Here is a 25,900-nt window from a genome sequence, read left to right on the forward strand (position 1 = left end):
ATTTTAATAAAATTCAATAAATTGCGAATAGGGCCTTAACATGATATGAATATGGCCAATTAGCTTATCCCATATCATAAGGATTTTCAAGCTCGTAAGGAGCTTAAAAATACGGATATATGAGGGATTCTGATTAATTTTACGTAACATCTAAAGATTAGTCTCGTGAATTCAGTTATTCATTTTTTGTTAAACATTTTTAAATGAAATGAAAATATAATTTTATCATTTTCGTTATCGGATTCATTTAACTATAGGATTATAATTTTTCATAATGAAGTCAAATTCTTATATACGAGATTGCGTAATTATATACGAGGTTCGGAAAATATACCATTAATTCTATACAAACACTTATGTTATTAAAACATTTTAAATTCATGTAAATTCTAAATTTATTTTCCAATTATATATGACAGTTAATCTCACTAAAGTGTTATCAAATATTTTAATTGAAAATATCATGTGCGTGCAAATAATGCATTGTTTATCATATTATTAATATTGTAATGCAATTAATTTTGATATATCATAATAAAAATTTGAAGAAATAATTCATATCTTTAATCCAACGTAGTAGTAATAAATATTTTCAAACATTTCCATGAGATTTTTATCATGTAATTATATGAATTACATTGGAAATTATTTAATTCGAAGAATTGACGTATTTTATGTTATTTTTAAAAACTATTCAATTAAATTGACGTTGAAATTTATTTATATTACCTAAAAAATTCATAAATGGTCAATCGATTCCTAATAATTGAATTATATTTCTGACTGTAATACTAATGTGTATTACAATTATTATCGCATAAATTGAAAACTCGAGGAAAAGTTCACAGAATATTACGTTTAATGCTTTAAGTAAAACTTACAGAATTTATAGCACACATTAAATGCCAAAGAATTTGAACTTAACAGAGAAAATTTAATTAAAAAATTTAAGTAGGAACCATCAATAAATTGTAACAGTATTTTATATGTGAAAAATTTTATTACACATGTATAACAAGTACAGTCTAATAATTTTTAAGATATAGAAAATTATAAATTGAAATTTTTAAAAACTTTTATCATTGATAAAGGGAACAAATTGTTTCAATCTTTTTAGTCGAAATTTTTAAATTATTAAATGATTTTTAAATTAAAATCTGTTTAATTTAATGTAATTTAATGTGTTTTGTGTCAATGTAAAGAATATGTTCATACACATTTTCACATCATGACGTTATAAATTCCATAATATTTACATTATAAAATTCATTTGTATGCGCATGGTTTTGTGAAAATGAACTTAAGATTTCGTAATAATCAGTCATTTTCTAAAAATTCCTCACGCAACAAAAGAATCTGGAAATATTCAGACAACAACGTAGTAAATTTTTTTAAGTACCCAGAAATATACATAATGTTATATATATTCGAAATACTAAGTATAATTACATGTATTCATGAATATTACTTCTATACATACTGTATAACATCAAAAATAGGTATTTTCACTCTTGTGTTATTTAAGCTTAAAAATTATTTTATGCTTTTAATATATGTATATAATAAATATTTTTTTATTACATTCTAAGATCAACAGGTGGTAGCTTCTAGTATTAATTACTAAATTTTGTAAAAAATGCGCTGCTATTTTTGAAACTATAATGCTGTATAAAAGAATGAAAATTAAAATTTTTCATATAAAATAATATTTATTTGATGAATTTTATATGAATATTATTAGCATTGATTATGAAGCTTCGAAAATGTTTGTTTGTAATATATTAAAAGTATAATATACACTAATTTTTTTAAGAAACCCAATAAAACTATTCAAATTGCACCAGTTGAGAATAAAACGTATGTGTAATGTCAAAATAATATATAATAATAAAAAAACTTAATATTAGTTTAATTATTACTTAATATTCGTTAATATATGTGTTTTTTTATTTAATTTATTTTTTTTTCTCAATTCCTATTACAATAATAATTAAATCCTTTGAAATAAAATGTTTTCGATAAGTGAGGTGAGATAGATGCAATGCCTCATTATTCTCTCGTATTTAAAATTAGATTTAACAAAGCTATAATATATTTTTTAAGCTTCTAGTCTCTTCTAAATATTATCGGTTACAACTAAATCATATGCATAAAAATTATACTCAAATAGTCTGTATATCCACTGCTTATGCAAATGATAATAATTTTACTTGTTTATGATATACTCAAAAATAATTAATGAAACATTTTTTTTTAATAAAATTTTCAAATGTTACTGAAACACGTCTTTTAATTGTCTTATGTAACTTGTATTTTTTATGACTACTTTTATAAAGTTGTTTAGCTTTTCTGAAAGTGTTTTTAAGATATATTTTTAGATCATTAAGGTAATTTTGACAGAATGTAAGAGCTTGTAAAATTATTTTAACCGTAATTTACTCTTTAATTAAACATTTTTCTCGGATTTAGGTTATAATGAACTATAAATAGACAAAATTAATTTAAAAAAAAAAAAAAATCGAATTTAATTTCTAAGAATAAAATTTTATTTTTCCTTCTACATATTCATTTACGAGAACTTCTCATGTAATATAATATAAAATGTGCTGATTTTATTTTTTTTTTTTTTTTTTTTTTTTTTTTTTTTTTTTTTTAACAAAAATATGTTCTGTGATGTATGAATATTTTATTTTTTAACAAAAATATGTTATTCACGTTATTATTAATAATTCAGCAAAGAACGTTGAATAATCAATAACAGATTTTGCGAAATCTATGTATAGAACATGAATAATACTCTCTCGCACCTTTGCTACTGAAAGACGCTTTCACTAAACGGCGTTTCTTACGCTTCGTTTATCATACGCTTTTGCACTGATGTATAAAACTCATTTTTCATCCTTCTTCTCTTATGTCAATAGTCATCGTCTTTGAACGCAGCTTTATGTCGAAATATAAACGCTAGGCGTATACATATCCAAATATATTTGAGCGATCTTGTATTATAATTATATATTTAATTTTAATACTTGCATTATTATTATTATTTTATATATATATATATATATATATATATATATATAGAGAGAGAGAGAGAGAGAGAGAGAGAGAGAGAGTCCAGCCACTTCATAATTAAATCAAAAGATTTTACATGAGATTATTAGATGAAAATAATAAGTTTAATATCGATGTGTTAAGAGTTAATATTAAGAGGTAATTACATTGTCGGATTGAATTACCTATTGCAACGTCTCTAATATTTTGTTAGGCATTTTAATATAAATGTAAAAGGAAGGTAAAAATATTTATTTAATATTTCAAACTAAAAATATGCACACAAATTAGCATTGTACGAGGAAAAATTGTAAATAAGTAAATATTTTCATTTTCATAATGAATGAATAGGAGAGACGATGCAAAGTTATTCTCTATGTTTATTCTGATAAGAAGATCATTAATTTGGTAGTCGTAATTAAGTATATCGCATTAGGTTCGCGTTTTATAAATGCATTAATCTGATCAATATAAGAACATTGAACTTGCAAAAACAATTTGTTGAAGAAAAACCAAAAAATTTGTTAAATAATATATTGTTTAATTTCACTGAATGCTTTACTTATTCTTCTCTTTGAAAGACTAATGAAGTTTTTGCGAGAAGTTCCAGAATAAACATTTCATTCCTTTTATTTTTTTTCTTGTCTCTCTTTCAACTCTTTCATTTTCCTTTCTCAATCTAATGCTCGATTCACCCACTCGAAACTTCATTTGTAACAGAAAAACATTCTCCCACTTTAGAGGTCCACTGAATTGCAAAAATAACTTACACAAAAACGCAGATTTGAGACTAGAAGCTAGATTAGTGAATAAAGCGTGAAATTCTTTTCCATAAGTTTTTGTTTCATTGTTTCTTTTATTTTTTTCCTTTTTTTTTTTTAAATTCCTATAGTACTTGTCCAAATTGTTTTTCTCATTTGAGTCCTTATTTCCATCTTTCCTTACTTTTATACCATTTTCATTTGCAAACTGTATTCATCCTTTCAATTTCCCTTTCGACTTCTTTGTTGTCTTCACCATTAATTTATTTTTGTGTGATCCTACTTTGCCGTCCGTATCTATTTCTTGCTTTTTTGATACCTTTCTCTCTTTTCAACGCCCTCCCGTACTCCCGTATCTTAATACTTTCATTTCCTACTTTATTTCTTGTCAAAGTATTGAAGTTTTTTTACTTTTTCATATCTCTCTCTCTCTCTCTCTCTCTCTCTATCTATCTATCTATCTATCTATTTCTATCTCTATCTCTCTTTCTCTATGTCTTCCACGCTTTTTCTACCTTTTTTTATATTTCCCTTTAGTATGTCATGTACACGATAGTTTTCATGTAAATCATATGGCAAAGAAAAATATGAGATGCATTTAAATTGCTTACACTACTACGTCTTTATAGGTATCATTAGTATTTAAAAATTATCAATGCACTATGCATAATTTTTTCTAAAACAATTACAAAGATAACAACAAATATAAGATTATTCTATGTATCATTAATCGTTTCTCTTTTCTATCTTGACAAGTAATCGTTTTATAGATATTTTATTCAAAAGATTAAATAATTAAAATTTGTAAAAACATTTAACGAAATTATCTTATCTAATGTAGATTCTTCGATAAGTGATTGAAAGACTGAACTGATCAAAAGTTGCCAGAAATAAATTAAATAAAATTAGATGATTTAAAAAAAAATTTATAAAACCGTATGTACTTTAGCTGTTTATTTTTGAAAGTAATTTCACTGTTTTATTAAATATAATTGAAAATTATATTATAAAGATAAAAAAATATAATCATGCAATTGTAAAATAAATTTTATTAGTACAGATAATTTGACTGATATGTATCAATTGTTTATTATTATTAAAATAATATTGAGATAAATAAATATTGCTTATGAAAATAAATGATTTTATATATATATATATATATATATATATATATATATAAGGCTAGTACAATTCAATGTAAATGTAATTTTATAGAAATTTTTCAAAACTTTTGTAATTACACAATTGACTTTTGTTAGACATTATGAAAAGTCGTAAGGTCGTAATAGAAAAATTGAAAAAAGAGAATGGAAATTATATATATAATTTTTAATTTTTTCGAATTCTCAAATATTTATTTACTATTTTTAAATATATTTGTTGCGTTTGACATTAAAAATAGAAGCTTTATTACTTTAGTGAAAGGTCTGTTGAATAAAAAAATTTTATAAAAAGAAATTTGTATTTTTAGAGGACTTCAAAGTAGAATTGCTAATATTTACATACGTAAATAGTTGCAATAAATTTCATTTATTATGAATAGATTCTTTTGTAAAATAGATTATCGAGATATAAAAACGTACTTCAATGAAATGAATTTGATTATTTTACATTTAACATTAAAAATAGAGATAATTTCTATCACAAATTCGTTAGTCATTAAGAAATTATTTTCAAATATTTTTCGTTATATACTTATAATGAATGCAATTTATGCATAACGAAATACTTTAATAATTCATTTTACATTACGGTACAATTTAACTTCGGTACACAACTCAAGTGACCACATTGAAATATCCGAATTTTGCAAAGTCATAGGCTATTACGTATGTAAGTAAGATTGGAATTTTAATATTGCAATGCAAGATATTTATTTGTGATTTGACATTCCATTCAAAATAGAAAAATACGTTTATACTCTATGGTAATCGAAAATTAAGTTGTTCAATCGAGCTACTTACGAGAAATAAAGGCTCTTGACGAAATATAAAATAAATTATATATTTTTCATTTTAGTCGAGCATATAAAGAATTAAATTAAAAATAAGGATTTAGCTGCAATTTCCATCTCCTCGTTAAAGTCACGACTGCGCGCACTCGACATTCATAACGTAACAGCTATACGTAGAGCGGCTATCAGCGTACCGGAAGTAGCGTCATTAATCCACGTGGAAGAGTTGATTTATCGATTATCTAGATGCATGCCAGTAGGGTCCAACCTAAAATACAACTTTACCCCCCCCCTGCCATTGCGTACAACGTACTTTTCTGATTCAAGCTGTTCACTTGTGCTTTACGGCGCTGACTATAATTTTGGCCGCGATAAATTCTTTTCCGCGGCAGGCAGAAGCGAAAAACGACCCGCCACGCATCCGGAATGTTAATTTTGCCCGGTTTCGTTTGCCGACGTTGACTTCGATTCCCGCGCTGGCCATAATTCTTGTTTCTTACGCGCACGTGCGATGTATCTTGTGCGCCACAGCCTGCAGAAGAAGCACGAGGACGAGGTCCGGGAGCGTGAAATTAGCGGAAGGACCTGGCTTTTCGGACTTGAGGGTAAAACCGAATCGAAACAAAATAAAAGGGGGAAAAAACAAAAACAACAACAACAACAACAACAAACGGCATAAAAGTAGGCCTCTCTCGTTTCCCAGCTAGACGTCAGCTAGGAAAATAAGAAAGATATACGTGAGGATACATGCGGATGCAGTACACAGGGAATCTGACTCGAGCTCTCGAGGTCTGCAAGCTATGAAGAATTCTTGTCCTACGCTATCTCACCCACCCTCCTTTTGTGATTTATCGCATATATTTTATCGCGTTCTTGCAATGAACACACTTACTTCTGGCTATGAATGCCCCTTTAGCGACAGGCCTATTTTTTATTTCATTTTAGGGATGTTTGAGGAGGCTTTCTTGTCGGTTCGCGCATGTCAAGCCCTTTGAAGCCGTTTCTTCTTCTTTATGCTAAAATCGTCTCCCTTCAATTTTGATTTAATCACTTAGCCCGGTATTTATGACTAAATTGAAAATTCCTATTAAATAAAGGTTTTATTTACATTTACAGACTATATAGTTTAAATACGAAGGATCTAGATACGAGTGTCCGTATTGAATTTTCAGCAGCATCGTAAAAATACACTTCTGTTTATTTAGTGCAGAGTTCTAAAATCGTTCTATTTTAAGTTCCATGCGTATTTTAGCTTAAGTGTTCTGTAAAGAAAAGCAATAAAATTGTGTTTAAAGTTAAATACAATGTTAATAAATATCTTATAAATTATGAATTTGTTTTAAAATGTAATTTTTTAGCAATGTGTATTACTCGAAAGCTCTAGTCTTATTGAAATATTAATATGTCATTATGAAAATTTTACTACTCTTACATTATTTCATATTGCCTATCATTATTTGATACATTTTTTGCTAAATTGTACGATTGACAAAGAAAATTATTTAATATAGTAGTTACAGGCTCCAAATGAGTATTTTTTCAAATCAGGAAATAACGAAGTAATTAACACCGGCTTGTCGTAATTTAAAAATTTAATATGTGTCATGTAGCATTTTCAGTGACATTAGAAATTATCAAATAATATTAGTTAGCAATTTATAACATTAAATGTAAGATATTAAAACAAAAAAAAAAAACAACAAAAAAAAAACCAAAAAAAAAAACAAAAAAACTCTCTTTTAAGTTCTGAACATGATGATATTAACTTACATATGCATATATATATATATATATATATATATATATTTTTTTTTTGTGTTTTTTTACACTAAATTACACGAATAATATAATGTAAAATATTCTAATTATACTAGAATCCTTTATTCGTAATTTTAATAATTTCATACTCAAATTCTATGCTCATCTGATAAATTGAGATAACGAAAATTAATATATCAAAAATTAAAACAATTTTATAATACTTATTAACAATTCATAGAATTTTATTGTAAGTTCACATTATTTTCAATTAGAGCTTTCCACGTCTTATCTTATTTTCTAATTAAAAAATTTCTAACCGATAAAGCCACTATACTTCTTTTAAAATTTAACTCGTGGCAGCTTTAATTTCACATTGGATCAGAGCAGACTTGATCGAAAATTCAAGGATTCATCAATTGCAGCCATAATTATTACTCTCTCCGCTAATTATTTGATATCTATTATGCCAAATGATTTTGTATCAAATAATTAACCCATGAAGTACTGTAAAATTACTGTCGTACGCAGGTATCATAATATCCAGATGAGCTGCGATATTACAAACACAGATCAGATTGATCAGATTGAGCTTGGAAGAGTAATCGCAAACACATATTCATATGACAGAGAGATATGGAGAAAGATGAAAAGAGATGAAAGGCCTCATCAGTATGATTACATGAGCTTTTAACATTAATGACTTATGTAATTGTAGCTGTAATTTTTGCTCCCCTCATTAAAGCAAATAATTTAAAGTGAATGAGAATACACTTGATTTCGATCTATATAATTCGATCTTTATAGAAAGTAATGTTTTTTTTTTTTTTTTTTTAATTTATCTGTTCTCCTTGAGACTATTTATAAACTTGATTACTCTGTTTACGTGCCATAAATCTTCGTTTAAAATTTCTTTCGATTTTCAGTTTATTTCTGCCTTGAGATTTAGTATCGTACACCAACGTGTTCCTAAAAATACTTGTTTAGTTATTGTTTTTTAAAAAAATTCAACAATAGCTACGTTTAATTTATCTAAACTATGATATTATTCTTAGTCCATTAAAAATAAAATCAATTGATTTTATCTCTGAACAATTGTTTTAGAAAATTTCTGGATATTTTATAGTTACTTGGTACAATTGTATATATAATGTATATGTATATATATATATTAATATATATTATTACCAATCATAAATCTTATAAATTAAATTTAAAAATATATTTTTATTTTAATGTTAATTTACATAATTTCTAAGATTCTGATATATTAATACTTTAATAATAATACGTAGTTTATTATGTCGCCAGTTTTTTACAGTTACATAGAATATATTTAAATACAAATGTGTTATTTTCTACGCTTTAATAAATTTTTTTATACTAAAACATAATTAGCAAAGGATAAATATATGATTAAAAAAGTATAACGAAAGAAATATTTACAGTATATTGAGAATAATTCAATAATTGTATTTTTAATTGTAGTTTTTAATTGTATATATACATATATATATATATATATATATATATATATATATATATATATAAATTTGACAATTTGACATTTTGAATTTGAAAATTTGAAATTCGTACACATAGATTAATAATTTGTTAAAGTATTAAAATTTTAGTAATATACTTGTTACTAAATTTTATTACTCATTTATACAGTAATTGAACTTATTATTTTTACGATTCACGTATAAATGTTACTATTGTCTTATTAAATAAATATTAAAATTAAATGAGAAATTTAGAGCTATACTAAAAAATCTGAAGTTAAACTTTAAGCATTGAAAGGTAGTTCGAGATTTTAGGAGTAAAAATATTAGCGCTAAATTTTAACGAGGATTTTGATGTGACACTCGAATTTACTGCCAGGAGGTTTGACATTGTAATTTCCTGCCTTCGTATTTAACTGATATTATAGAATATTTTACATACTTGAAGATATTAAGAAATACCAAGAATTCTAACAAATATTGCTTATTTAGGTCAGATTTTATAAACTATCGTTACTATTATCATTATGTAACTATTTAAATTATAATATTCTCAAAATGGGATTTGGTAATATAAAATTATCAAAAATCCTAATTCCTTTATCGATCATGATAAACTAAAAAAAATTATTTTTAAACAATTCACGTACATTGAATGTATTCAAAAAATATGTGTGCACGTGTGTGTGGGTGTGGGTGCGTGTGGGCGTGTGTGCGCGCGCATGTCCATTATAACAAAATTAAAGCATTAGTTTAATCGTCATATAATTATATTTGTTCAATTCAATAAACTTTCGCTTACTTATTAAATTTAAACCGTGATTTCAATATTAAAATTTTTTATTTTTCTTTATGTACAACTTTTATGAATAGAGAGAACAACGAAGATATTCGAAGAAATTAAATTTACGAGTAAAATAACATTCCTAGTATACTGGTACATAAGAAGAATATTAGAGAATCATGTTCCCAGTTTTAGTATGATTTGGGAATATACTTTTTTTTTTTTTTTTTTTTTTATAGGAAATAATAAAATAAATTTATGCTATTTTTGTTAATGGTCTGTAGATGTAATGGAAATAATGCATATTAAATATTTGTGTTGAAAAATAATATACTGGAGATTAATATTATTTATTGCTATGAAATTTATAGCTATTATTCCCAATTGTATGATAAAATTGTGAATAACAAGTCTTTCTTTATGAAATGAAAAAATGCTATATCATTTTATTTCGGTTATAAACAGGAATAATTAAAAGAAAAATGTTTCCTATGTTTGATGAAATACTAATTCGTTTGACATAGGTTTATTTATTATATATGTGTATACATACAGTAAAGAGAATTTACGTGAATTTACGTCATTTTAAATACATTTCTCAATGTACAATAATAAAATTAATATTAGAATTATATTTTTCAAAGCTTTAATAATTTGCTGTATTTCAATAATAATTGAGTTATGGTTGTAATTATGATTGAAACATAAATTTTTGAATCCAAGGCTTTAAAATAGAATATGGAAAGCTGTCATATTACTTTGTCCATTTACTTTAAAATTTGATTTGATAAAAAGCTATCATTCCAGTTTGCGAAGATGAACTTCCTTTACATCGGACTTTTTTTTGTTTTTAAGTATTATTTTCGAGAAAAATGCTTTGTAAAGAAAAAATATTTCGTAACAGAAAGATGCGCTCCTTCGAAACGTGAAACGTGCAACTTTCGTGAAAGTAATTTTTATGTCAAACGAAAATCCTAAGAGATAAATTCAAGAAACTTTTGTTAAAAGTCCTTGATTTGTTTTCATTTTATTCTCCAATCTTCGTGAGCTTTACGCGATCACTTTTGAAAAATGAAGTGTAAAGCTCTAACGATGAAAGCTAACTTATTGTAGACGAACGCCTGGAAGCCGAAATAAAAATAAAATCATATTAAAAAGCGACGGGATATTTTACAAGTTCCCATAATAGATATGAAAGTGGTTTGGTGCTCCGATGATATCTGTATTACAGGCAGATGGCTCGTCCTTTGTACTCATTTAGGGATTACGCGTACATATCCACCATATGCATTGTTAGAAAAAGCGGTCAATATTGGATGCAGCGTCTCATTTTGGCGAGGAACAAGGATGAGCAAAATACGCTTGACCGTCACTGGATCTCCTTTTGAAAGCGTTCGTTAAGCGAGGGAGCGAGTGACTTCCTCCGTTTTATTCTTTCGGTGAGGAAAAAACGCTTAGGGGTTATAAGGGTGGTGGTAAGAGGGTGAGGAGGAGGTGGAGGAGTGGGATGAGGAGGGGGAGGAGGGGGGGTATGGGAGCAATAGTAGCCATGATGCTGCTTGTGGCATATAAAGGAAACGCTGAGTATAGCAACTGTAGGACAAAGAGAAGAGAAGGCGTAAGCGAATGAGTTAATGCGTATAAGGGATGGAGAAGTGAGGGATAAAAGGGATTGTAAAAGGAGGCAATGAAGTGTTAATATAACTTAGAAAAAATGTGAGCTGAATACAGTTGTCCGAGCAAGAGTTGAAAAAGGTCAGTTCTTATCGGTACGTACGATGAGTAAATAACTTAAGGAGCTTTTAGAAAAATAGAAAACTGTAACGCAGGTTCCAGTTCAACTTAAAAAATATTAGTTACTTTAAGTGGTGTTTGATTTCCGGTCCCCGACAACGTTGTTTACGATCATTCTCTTCGAATTATTCTATACATCAGTAAGGCAAATTTAATTATCTTTTCAAAAAGCACCGGCGAAAGTATTGTACACAAAAATAAAGTTCGCTGTTTACTAAAGGAGCAAGTGCGTGGGAGCGGAAGGGGCTGGGGGTAGAGTGAGGGATAAGCGCGGGTAGAGAGTGATCGGGGTGGTAGCGTGGGGAGAGGTAGTGGGTAGGGGGTGGGGAGAGGTAGGGGGTAGAGGGTGGGGAGGTAGCGGAACCGAGAGAGAAATTGAGAGGGACAGTGGGAGAAAAAGTGAGTTGAAGAAACGAGTTGGCGCATAACGCGGTAAGAAAACAGTGGATTCAAAATTTATAAGTAGCATTTCCAGTGAAAATCGTGAATGAAAAATGAAATCAATAAGAGGAAAGTTAAAAGGAACAGAGACTTTGTTTCTATATACTCTTTGCGTTGCCACTAGCATCTCTAAAAGATATGATAATACTATTTGTTGAATATAACAATTGCGATGGTTTACCAAGTACTGTTTATTCTTTTGGGAGATCCTGTATCAAAGTGCTTTCAATATTGCTAATGATGAATTGTTGGAATTATTCGTAAATTTATTAATAAAAACTTAATTTCTTAAGAGTATTTGTTAAATAATATTTTGAGCTCGAAGATTATACACTGTTCCTTGATGATAATAGTGTGTTTGTACGTATCAGAAGCCACATTGTCACTTCCATCTCAAGAGTCGTATTATTAAATATATTTCAAGTTTTTATTTTACGACATTTGCAATGGCTTATTTATTAACGATGTCCTACAGAATTATACAAACTCTAATTTTATTCATCTTCAACTAATTTCCAATTATCAACTGTTCATATATTCAGACTTAATAATGATTTATAAAATGCTGTGAACATAGTAGTTTGAGTATTTTGAGGCGTTAATTTAAGTTTAGAATTTTAAACAAACACGGATCAATAAAAATATGATACATACATTCTTAGTTTTAATAATAAATATATATTGTGTGCATACAATATTATGTATAATATAAACATCGAACGTTAATTTCTTTGTAGATAATATTTAATTATAACATTCACTAAATTATAAAATATACTTATCGCGCCAAAATTTTGACTTAATCGTGATAGTGCACGATAAACAACAAAAGTTGCATCTGGTTATGTAATTTTCGGGATTGTAGGTATGTATTTTATTTATGTAGTGGTGAGACACTTGTGCAAATTCATTTTCTCAAATCAAACGAATGATATGAGTAAGTACGATTGTGGCAAAGGACTAAAAAGTACAGTGTCGATACTAGAAGCCAATGAACGAAAAGTCAGTTATGGTGAGAGTGAGAGAGAGAGAGAGAGAGAGAGAGAGAGAGAGAGAGAGAGAGAGAAAGGGGGTGGAGATGAGTAGGAGAGAGAGAGACAGAGAGACCTACAGCCAAAGCCGGGATCCTATTTCTGCCACGAGTAACAACTCTCTTAAAAGCCATTCCGGTACTTGTGTCCCCTCTTCTCCGACCTCCCCTACAAATTGTTACAGACGTCTTTACAAGATCGTCGGAAGAAAGCACTCTGCTGATGCTGCTGTGAACGAATTTCTCACTCTCTCTCTCTCTCTCTCTCTCTCTCTCTTTTGCCCATTGTTACCTACTCTCCAACTTTCTCTGTCTCTCTGTCTATTTCTCCCGCTCTGTCTTTCAACCGTGCGTTTCAGCCTCCAATAACTCGGGAGGCGAACTACTCGGGAGCTATTATCGGTTAGAAATTACCGCTTCCCTGATTTTTTTCTCAAGCGCACGAGCATTGCTGCGCTATAAAGTAAACGGTTATTTCCGTTGGATTTAATGCCTCAAGCGTGTCTAGTCTTTTTATCGCTCTCTATAGTTCTGTTTCTTTTTTTTCTTTTTATTTGCAATAATTCATATTCCAGGATGATGTTCTTTTTTTTTTTTTATTTTTTATTTTTTTATTATTGTTTTGGAACAAGCTTTGTGTGATTTGAGAAAACCACGTAAATATGCAGGACTTATGAAGGTCCGCGGAATATTCACAGCCACATATTTTGTTTTGTACGCCACTATTAAGTGAAGTGTTTTTGGATATTAATAATTTAATAGTAATCCCCACGGGATTAAACGTAATTTACGAGAATTCTAATAATTGAAGCTTCATATTGAATAGAAAAGCAAAACAATTTATCGAGTGCATTTTTCATTACAATAGAGTAGCTAATTTTTTACGTTTACGTTACTTCTGATGATGCACGATAATTTCGATTATGCTATCCTGCATGTTTATATAATATTGCTAATCAATAAGGTTTTTTTTTTTTTTTTTTTTATTCGATAATGAAAAGAAATGTTAGGGAGAAATATGGGCATTATGAAAGTTTGGTAATTATAAATATCCGTTTGTAATTATATAAATTAATGGAGTATTAATTTTGATATCCGATGCAATTCAAAATAATATATGAATTCCATATAAACAAATTGGAATGAATTTTTCAATTGAAAATAAAGAAAATTTTTTTAATAATTTTGAATAACATTAATTGAGAATGTAATTAATTTTGCATTTATTTAGAATTTTATAGTTTAGCTTAGTGAGATTTAATGCAATTGATAAGAAGGAAAATTCAATGAAAAATTTCTCTCTCAATGCACTCGTTTTCTTCATTCACAACTAAATTTAATCAAATAGCTTTAAACCTGATAGAAATAAAATTTGACTGATTTACATTTAGCGTGATGTAGGAAGATTTTTAACGAAATTACAAAAGTTTTTGTTGTTTCAGCGCTCATTAAATTTTAATCTGTTGTATTTTTAAACACTATAGTTCACTTGGGAAGCAGAAAAATCTCAGCTAAAGTATTAAACTCAGTGGTGCAAACAGTACTTCGTCTACGTTGCATGAATTTTTCAACATTTTCTAACATTTCCAGATCTTTTATCACATGAATTCATTTTACAAAAAGGTTTATACTATTATTCAGTATTCGTTAATTATATTCTATGGTTATAAGGTGGAGATATTAGTTTCGCCAGACTAGTATCTAAATTCCATGATAATTTTTTTTTTTTTTTTTTTTTTTTTTTTTTTTTTTTCATTACTTCAATTACATTCATTAGTATATTGTTAATATTTATATTGTTGTCCAAACTTGTATGATATTTTACATTCAACTGATATAAGTATATCCTTCGAGCTTTATGGAGTTTCCAAGTTCGTCGATGGCGTCCAATGAATCGCTTTTCCCATTTCATTTACATTAAAATGCATAATTTATCGCTGGATGTCATACGCAATAGAAGGTAGACCGTTTCACTCCCATTATTTTGGTTTGATATTTTACGTGAGCATTACGGTGCTAAATGTCTGCGCAGAAAATTACAGTGTGGCAATAATTTTCACCAAGAAAGTCGTTAATTAATAAAGATCGCTCGTCGATGAGTTTAAAAAGAGTCGGAAATTTTATGTCACTATGGATTTTTAATACGTGTCACTGAATAAAGTTTTTTTTCTCCAGTTTAACAATTAAAAACAAAATTTAATCCTATTTTTAAATAATGTATATAATAGATGTAATTTCAGGCAGAGAAATAGATTGTTTAACTGAAATTATAAATTTGCTTAGAATTAATAGTTAGACATAATATTAAAATAAATATTGTAATATTTTAAAAAATTTGTTGAACAAATAAATATCTGCAAATTATTAATTATACTTGCAATTCATGTCCGCTACATTTTAATTTTGATATTTGACTTAGTAATGTATTCCAGAAATATTATTATTTTAAACACGCAAGAAAATAACACTAAAAATAAAATATAACGTAAATTTATGAGTAATTACAATTTTTTATTAAACATATTACTCTCACTATTTTCACTTCACTATTCACACTGTCTGTCTGAAACATTTATCTATTTTATAGTTTGTTTGTAAATTTACAATTTTAACGCGTTTATCTAAGAATTAAAATAATTAAATTTTTATGAACTTTTGACAGTTTTAAAAGTAAGGAAAAGTAATGAAATTACAATAGTATATATGAAATTCAAGCTGAGTGCGTATTTAGCGAAGAGGATTTTCATTTTTATAATTTGAAAATATTACTCTAAAATAATTTTATCAGTGTTTTTGCATGCGTATATATTTAATTAAAGAAAAACAAAATGCAAGATATAAATTAAGAAAAGATTTTTTAATAATTTTCTTTATCATTTGAAGTAAAAAAAAGAAAAAAAAAAAAAAAACTAATACTAAAGAAAAAGAAAGTAAATACTAGAAAAACTAATACTAAAAAAAGAACTAATACTAAAAGAAAGTTTATTAATTCGATTGTTATTAATGGGTTGTTATTACATCAGTAATTTTATCGACGGTAATATTGTTATGAAAAAAATATTAGTAAAGTTGATAAATACATTTAAGATTATGTTAGAATATTTTAAATATATAATTTCAGAATTAGAATTCCTATATGTATTACTAACGAAAAATTAATGAACATTTTAAGAATAATTTGACGAATAGAATAGAATCAGCGTTAGAATTGTGAAAAATATTTATTCTTTTGCATCGGAACATCACGTTCCAATGTATCCTTATTGTCATGAGCGTTAAAATATTTCATATAATCGAGTCCCCATGAATCTTAATGCACACTCATCTTCTAACATTATGATTGTAAAAGGTAGAGAGATACATGAGAAGGTAATACGTGAATGAAATTACTCTTGACATGTGAACGTCGTTCCTATGTACTTGGCTGTATGCATGCGCATGTATAGGTCGAGTGGCTCACTAGTTTAGTAACGACCTTACGAGGCATCTAACTTCCTGCCTCTCCTCGATTCCGGCTAAGCGCTGCAATCCGTCCTGAATTGAGATATTAAAATTGCAGCTGTGAACTCCAATCTCGGCTTCTCGGCGAACGGCTTTACTCTAAAACTATATATCCTTCAAAGTAGGAGATCAACGTTACGCGACTCGAAACGACAAGTTGTACGCGAGCACTAGGGAACAATGATAATCAAAGTGCAAAGAGCTTTTATCATCGGAGTCAAATATTTTTTGTCACTATGCTACTTTTCAACTAAGATTCCTTAAAGCAGCTCTCACAAAATAAACACAAAATTTATAAAACTTTTCGTTATTACTCCATGATAGACTTTAGTATATAATTAAAGTAATAACTCGACGTATAAATATTAATGTGTACTTAAAGTTAAGGTTATGGCTATTATTATTGATTGCTATTCAAACTCTATCGATTAAGTTTTTGCATATAAAATATTAAGTTATTTAGTATTCCAAGTATGTTTTTATGTTGTTTTTAACAACTTCAATCATTTAAAAAACTAATATTCCATTCTATTGTCGACTTATCGAAATTAATTATAATTAATTATAATTCATACAAAATTATTAAATAAAATTTAACGAAGTTATTTATGAATTATAATATATGTAAGTATTTATATATGGCTAATAGTCGAAAATGTACATACTTTTTATAGAAATAATTAAATGTTATTGGGCATTAAATCGTGACTGTATCGTGCACGTCTATAATTCGTTTCGACATATTCTATTATTTTCTAATACACTTTGGCGATAAATAATAGCTTATAGTAAATTGTTAGAAAATATTTGTTCCAATATTTCTTGAAATTATTTATTTTACCTATGTTACCGTAGCTAAGATAAAAATATAATTAATGGCTTATTCAGTCTCTGGATAGTGTTTTTGTATTTATTTTATGCATCTCAAAATCTACGTTTGCTGACATCGTATAAAAGCAGCCTGGACCATATATAAAAAATGGTACACATGTTCACGAATTTTGAAAATAAATTTTTCATCGAAAAAACGTGAGGCGTGACTGTAGAAGTAAATAAAATTGGTAGCAAATAAATCTTTTTTGAACATATAAATTATTTTTGAAATACTAATATACAACGCAAGGACAAATCTATAAAAACTAAAAACTAAATTAAATGCTTTAATTGATTATTGATTTTCGAGGATATCGATGATTTGCGTAAAAGTTCTTCAAAAAAAATTTAAATCATTAACATATATTATAAAATTATGTAAGAATATGTATAATAATCCATATATTTTCATTCACATATTTAAATTTATTTTTATTTTTATTTTTCGTTTTTTTTTATTTTTTTTATTTTTATATTTAGCCAATATGAAAATATCTGAACACGCGTTCATAGAAATGTAAAGAAAACGAACAAAATAAATTATATTATTACTCAAATATTTTGATATCACCTGTTGTCTATCGATCATGCCTCATTAAATATCTCATTTACGATAAATCCACAGTCAAGCGGGAAACTGTGCTTTAACATCGGCTTTCTATTTCTATCTCTCTTATTTACATTGCAGTGACAAGTAGTATTAGTTAAAAGCTCTCGAAAGGATACTTCTAACTTGTGTCTGCATCGTTTCGTTAGCTCCTCGTTTTATGTATAATTCACTTTGCCGTGCCTCTCTCTCTCTCTCTCGTTACTAGTGAATTCGCGAAAGGCAATTGTAACTTTACGTTTTCAAATGATTTCATCATTTGTTTTTTTTTTTTTTTTTTAATTTTTTTTTCCAAAATATATTTGAATTACACATTTGTTTTTTATAAAAGAAAACAAGCGCTCAATGATGAATGAAGCTAAAAACGATTGTGTTATTTTTCGATGAAATTCAGCAGATTCATTGTGATATTTGATGTTGTATTTGTGTATTTTCGTGTGTAAAGCGTAATAGACATATTACGAGGAAAAACAAGCATGAAAACGAGTTAAAAAAAAAAAACAAGGATTTAGTGGTTGTAGATACTTGCGCGTGTGTGTTTGATGAGAAAAAGGGAAAAAACGTTTTAGGTGAGGACGGACTCAAGTGATAAATCGTGAAGATATTCTCAGCAAAACCCAACTACAATGAATCATCTTACTTGCTGAGTTGCAGCTTTGCTCAATTTTGTCATTAAATAAGTATACATAGTAATAGCGAGAATGAGTTCTTTTTTTCTATTTTGCCTTCATTCATTTATTTCATTTGCTTTAGTGTATGATGTTAGTTTAGTTTATAACAATTATAAAATACTATATAAGCAGCCGGTAACAGCGATAATCAATATTTTATCGATACTCTAATAAGCAATTTGAGCACATAGGTATCTTTGAGTTTATTATTATTATTCATTAATATTGCATGCGAGCGTCTTTATTGAAAATTATAAAAATTGCAAAGAATGCTTGAAGGGAATGTCGATACACAAGTCATAAACTATATTAATATAAATCGCATTGTATTTATAAAAGATTTATTTCTTTAATTTGAATGTTGTTTAAGCACGGTTTCAAAATATTTTAAAATACGATATATATTTAAGTTTACTTGCTGAATGAAATTTTTAATTTTAATCTATATGATGAGCTCCAATACAATTAAATCTATGTATAAAATATAATACAGTTAGAGAAAAGAGAATGGGAGTTAATAAATATGCAATCTAATTGAGTGTATAATATAATTTTCATAATATAAATATTCGACTTAAATTGATAATTTACATTAAATTTGAATAAGCATTATATTAAAATCGAATTTATAATATGAAGATATAAGTGAAGTGAAATGTACATGAATAGGTAAACATTTGATAATGTATATATAATACATTGAAAAACCTATAACTGAGTTTTGCAAATTCGGACATTTTGCATTTAGGATTGAATATATTAATGGATGGGGGTAGCGTATACAATCGGGAGGAAGGAGTTGCGGGAGATTTACTTGGCTGGTGGTTATATTCAAGGACAGTGTATTATAAATGTTTCCCGCAAGTGGCTGGAAAGCTGTTAATTAGAGTATACGAACAAGGAATTTGTACTTTCTCAGCCTATAAGTCAAGTTTGGCTTATGAAAGCTTTATTGGCAAGTCCAGTTGGTAGATCATTAAGGAAATGTCTATAGAGTTTTATTTAATTTTCATATTTCATGTGTTTTTTGCGCTTAGGACTTTTGTCTTTTCTAAATTAGTTGACATATTAAAAATTGATAGACAATTTTTCATAGAAATTTTTATTAATACGATCAGCGGCTTTATTTCTAATATAATTATTTAAATAATATTATACGTGATAGTTGGTAATTTTGTATAGTCATTAGTACATGAAATAATTTTCAATTCATTATAATTATATTAATAATATAATATAATAAAATCAAAATCCTAATGACTAGTTTTAATTATTAATTATTTATTATTTTTTATGATATATTCGATTTTTATTAATTGTAACATACATGTTTGACATGCAAAATGTGTGTTATTTTTAGATTAAATTTTAATGGATCTTTACGATTACAAATACTTTTTGTAATTTTGTAAAACTTTTCTTGTTGATTGATAATGAAAGTTCTGCATGAATAAATTAATATCTTAAAACTTCACGAACAGTATACGGCAAATGTAGATGATCGTGATGCATATTTCATGTAATGATGAAATCGAATAACTTGGAACCAGCGGTAAATGTTAATTCTATGTGCAATAAATTCTTACGCCTTTAAACTTATATCTAGGACACCAACTAGCCAGGATGTTCTTCTTTTGTACTATTTTCTATAAAAATTAAGAATCTCCGGATCACATTCATAGATTGTTTTAGTTGTACTTTAACAAAGAAATTCTTACGAAATGTAATAATACATTTATTACAAAAGAATAGAATATAACTTTTCTTATATTAACTTTACATTGGATTCTTCATTCTAAACAGTAATAATAGTAAATTTTAAGTAGTATTTAGAAGAAAAATAAAGTAAATTTAAGTAAATAATAATAATTCGCTTATTACCAGAAGCATAAAACCGTACAGCGTTTTCCATATTTTCTGATAAAGGAACTTAATATTTTGTATGTTCATTTATTCTGCTTCCAATAAATATATTTTAATGGCACACGATTATCATTTGAATGTACAAGTATGTGTTTTTCAATTATACTTTTTATAACATATTTTTAATTAAAATGCTAATAAAATTATTGAAGAAATTATATATACCCTAAAATTTTTTATGAGATAATAATATCTTTATATTTTATGTCATTATAAACTTGTATAAATATCATGTTACTGTAATGCAAATATCACTGTAAAAAATTATAATCATAAAACAAAATAAAAATATAATAAATTTCTCTAAAATCTCGTATAATTTTAGAATATATTCAAGGAAATGAATAATATTAAATATCATTCTAATATAAAAACAATAATTAATTATAGAATCTTATATTATATATATGCTTACATTATGCCAAGAAATATCAAAAATTAAAAGTTAAATTACATTTACGATTAAGGTAAGAATAAATGGATAGTCCTATAGAATTTAATTTACAACTTGGAGATTAGAAATTGTATACAAATCAGAAACTGTTGTTACTAGATAATATTGTACGTATTAAGTATTTATTATAGGACACATATATATGAAGCAGGTTCATATAAATTATTGCCCTTTAACAGATAAGAATTTGCTTAATTGAAAAACATTGATTAATCTATTATGCTAATGGTATATAGTAATATGAATTATGAAAATGAAATTTTAATATATTTTGTTGGTTCTTCATATTATTAACATTTTTATATTATTTTTATACATTTACATTATTCATACAATTATAGCGAATATAATATATTTTTTTAACATTTTCAAAATATTTATCATTTAATAATAATAATTTTAATAATGATGACGCATGTAGTGCCAATACTTTGAATTGCATATATTTTTAAAATTAAATAATAATTACGTTAATCGTTTAAGCAATTTAATGCAAAACAACATATTTATCTTTAAAGGTAAATATCTATAATTAATTAACAATGAATGTTGCATAGTATTTCAATAAACTAAATTATTTATGTTTATATATTGAAAGCTATCATTTTTAAATAGAATAGATTATGTTTCATTAAATTAAATAGAATTATTTTACAACGGAAGGAAGAAAAAAATATGGAAAAATATTTATTTGTCTATATAATTAAAGATTTGTAGTATAAATACACTAGAGATTTGAAATACATAAGAATTTTAATTTAATTTTTTAATTTTATGATTGTTTACGTATCGATAGTTGGATCATAAAACTTTACAATGATATAATATTTCTTTACGATATTAATTAAAAAACTATATTTAAGGTTTAAAACTTTTTTCTTTTTTTTATATGTAATCATATATATTAACAATAGTTGAATTTTTACTCCAAGCTTTACTTAATAAAGTTCATATAAATTATACTACTAATATATATTGTACTTTACTATTAATATATAATAATAATAAGAAATTAATTTGTTTTTAATGTATTAATGTACATGTGTGTGCAAATAAAATTGTATAATAAAATTCTAATGATATATTATCGAATGAATAATCGAAATGTGCAGAAAAAGATAATTAAAAAAAAGACAATGAATATAATTGAATTTCAGCTCCGTCTCTTACAGGAGAAATCCCTTTCAAAATTATATGAAGTGTCTAACATATAGGATGATTCTTGGAATGAAATTGCGCTGTTATATAATATATTTCCTCAATTATAATTTATTCATGTATATATATATATATATATATATATATAAATACTACATTTATTGATTATTAAAAAATTATTATAAAACGAATACATGAAATCTCAATAAATAAGTACATTATAATGCTACACCTATTAATATATTTGTAATTAAAATTAAAACGCCACAATAAATATCTGTGACATAATTAAGAATTATATAACTATAATGAATGATTGTGATTACCATATCTTATAGATCAAACGGAGTGCAATAATTTATTTAAAAGTAGTTATATGAATTATATTGATATTTAAATTTGAGCTAACTTGATATTCTCCATTTCGTATAAAAATTAAGATCTTTTAGTTTATTTGAAACATTGCAATCAAAATATTTTGAAGATATTACAGTCATTACATTTTTGTCGTAAAATAATAATAAAAAAATAATATAACTAACAACAAAACGATAATACTAAATATTATTATTTAATAGATTATTTAAAGAAAATTATAATTATTATGAACATGGAAATATTTGAAAATGAGCAATTTCATTTGAATTTAATATATAAATTAAAGTCGTTCCGTTCCATTATCAAAATTTTTTATTCTTTCTATTCCGAGTTAATTATTGACAATTGTACAATAGAATATCAATTTTAATTATTCTTAAATAATTTTAATGGACATATTAACAAGAAATATATTTTATTTTATATCGAGCTCTTAATATACTTGAAATTATAAATTCATTATATTGATTAGAACATACGAAGTCCGAGAGAGACTTTAATTTATATCTTACTGACTGACACGAGGTAAGAAACATTTGAAAATGACAAGGACATAAACAACTCGTAAACGACAATGATACTCTTAAATATATTAGAATTATATAATAATGCATATCTTGCATAATAATTGTATATTTAAGTATCAATGTTGTTCTGAGTACGGTTTTCAAATAAGTTGGATGTTACTTCATCAGAGTGATGTTTTTTTTTTTCCAAAAAAAATTAAGACGATGGATCGAAGTGTAAACTTACCTTCCCAATACGCCGATGATGAGAAAATTTAGAAGAGATCGAAATCGAGAGAGTGAACGAATGAGATAAAGCGATAAAATGGCTGAATAAGGGCGAGCGTACGAGCGGGAAGGGGCAATGCAAACAGATGGCTGCTACTGGACGAAAGTAGAATAGGTTGAAGATGGGTCACGATGGGTGTTGGATGTGCTTGAATAATTCAGGATGCACTCACCGACCACGTTGAGGCTGTAGTTGAGGGACATCTTGGGCTCAGTGCTGACCTGGCATTCGTAAACACCAGAGTCTCGCTGCTGCGGTGATTTGATCTGTAGCGTCCAATTCTCGGACTTGTCTGGATGGATGACCTGAAACCTCAGGTCTGAGGTATACATGAGGATGCCTGCGCTCAGGATGTGCATATCTCTCTTTCTCATCCACGACACCTGTAGCAATAAAGCGAATATTCGTATGGTTAAGGTTAATTGTTACGTGATTGCTTTGTTCGATTAACGATGGGTCGGTTAATATTCAATTTGCCAAGCGGTTCACGAGACCAATTATTATTCGCCGAGCGGGGATTGGTTTTATATTAATGCGTGGCTGTATGTGTACGGGAGTGGGATTGGAAAAAAAAAAATATTTGATCGAGTATTGCTTGAAAGGTAATAGACATCGTTCGTCTACGAACTTATGACTGATTACAAGAATTTTTGGCATAACGGGGTGTTTAGATTGCAATTGATTTTTTTTTATAAAGAAATAAATTTGGAATGAAGGACAATGAAATATGGCATAAGATGTGAAAATACAAATATATTAGGATTAGCTCTTTTAAGAATATATTACATGGGAAGCAAGAGTTGTGTAAAAAAAAAAAAAAAAAACAATGTTAAGAGCAAATTGAGAATTGAGAGATCAATATTTTCTGCGTAGCTAAATTGGATTGGCAGATTATTGGCAATATTTGTTTGCATGGCGTAACGCCAGCTTTCCATGTTCTCACCGACGGACAAAAATCTCCTGATGCTGCAACTTCGGATGCTTATACCAATAGATTTTTCATGAATATCCGTATAAAAGCGTTTGTAAATTTATAGCATTTTAGTTGCGAGGTAATAGATATGGTTGGGCATAGATTGCGGTTTGTTAATTTAAACCGTTAAGAAGTATTAATCTTTTAAACTAACTCAATGTCTGCTTAAACATGTACATGAGATATTTATAAAAAAATGTTTTAAACCCCACACTCTATTAATGATTTTAGGGTGTAATGACGTAAGCTAGAATATATAAAAATATTCTATAATATAATGATATATTAAATGTTGTATTTTAATTTACATTATTTCATTCCAATATGCACATATATTATATACATTCATAAGTAATTAACTGTCTACATTTTCAATTATTTATTCATATTTTATTATTTAAATTTTCAGCTATGTATGAAAAAATCGGCTCATTATTTTCACTCGTTTAATCTCGCAATGTATGTTACTCTACAAGATGGTTGTAAATCTCTCTATTCTAATCTTTTACTACGGCATAATTCTTGAAAGCAAATTTATTCTGTATTTTAACGATGTAAAATACATATATACATAATAAATTTACCTGAACGTCTACAGGTGTCCACGTAGAAACTTAATTCATTGGTAGATATACGAGACTACATCCATTTCATATTGTTAAATATATCTGCTTTTTACTACAATAATTAGTTTTTAAAAATACCGTATTTTAAAGTAAATTGATAAAACAAAAATATGTACGATAAAGACTTTAGGCTTATTATATATATGGAATTGTTAGCGATGAACACAATTTTCAATTAAAATTCATCATATTGATATTGTGATAGAGATTTAATGATTTTTCTCTACCTAACGTGACGTATATATTAATTTTCCGATTCAGTAATCACATTTTCTTCAATAATCATCAATTCTCCTGTCAGTTATTCTATTTCATAGCTATTAAAAATCCTACTTCTGCAGGTTTTACAGATAATTTAGATAATTAGATTCATTTGATATTAAATGTCATATGAAAAGTTTATATTATTAATAATCGCGATATTAAATACAAATGAATAAAATAAAGAATAATTTTAACTATTAGAAAATCATTAAAATCATTCTAACTCATTACATTAAACAGTTGAACTAAAGCTTTACAATCATTACAATATATTAGAAATAATAACTTAAATAAATTGAATATGATTAGTGTATTTTATCGAGTGAAATCAGTAATTGTAAATCTATTGCTAAAATATTTTGAACGTAATATTTATGCTTACCCAAATTATATCTTGACGAGCGTTAATTATACAATTAATTTTTCATCAAACTGAATCGTAAAACCGACGAATATGATTAGCAATGGGACAATTAAGAATTTTATCGAGCTTATATTAATGTTGTAATACGATAATGCAGACAATTAGATAATTTCTAATGTATTTACCAAGTTATTTAGTGTGATAAACGCACTCTTGCCTTTTCAGCGGA

The 25,900-nt window shown here is 26.9% G+C and overlaps 1 protein-coding gene across 1 annotated transcript in view; it reads right to left on the reverse strand.

The window, feature by feature from the left end:
• Nucleotides 1–25,900, reverse strand: part of dpr1 (defective proboscis extension response 1) — a 363,596-nt gene that overhangs the window by 85,890 nt on the left and 251,806 nt on the right. Inside the window, exon 3 of the mRNA XM_011507721.1 lies at nt 23,617–23,827. Within this exon, the coding sequence (XP_011506023.1) occupies nt 23,617–23,827 (211 nt within the window). The remainder of the gene's footprint in view (nt 1–23,616; nt 23,828–25,900) is intronic.

The sequence above is a fragment of the Ceratosolen solmsi genome, unplaced genomic scaffold (genome assembly GCF_000503995.2).
Source record: "Ceratosolen solmsi marchali unplaced genomic scaffold, CerSol_1.0 scaffold1, whole genome shotgun sequence".
Classification (NCBI taxonomy): Eukaryota; Metazoa; Arthropoda; class Insecta; order Hymenoptera; family Agaonidae; genus Ceratosolen; species Ceratosolen solmsi.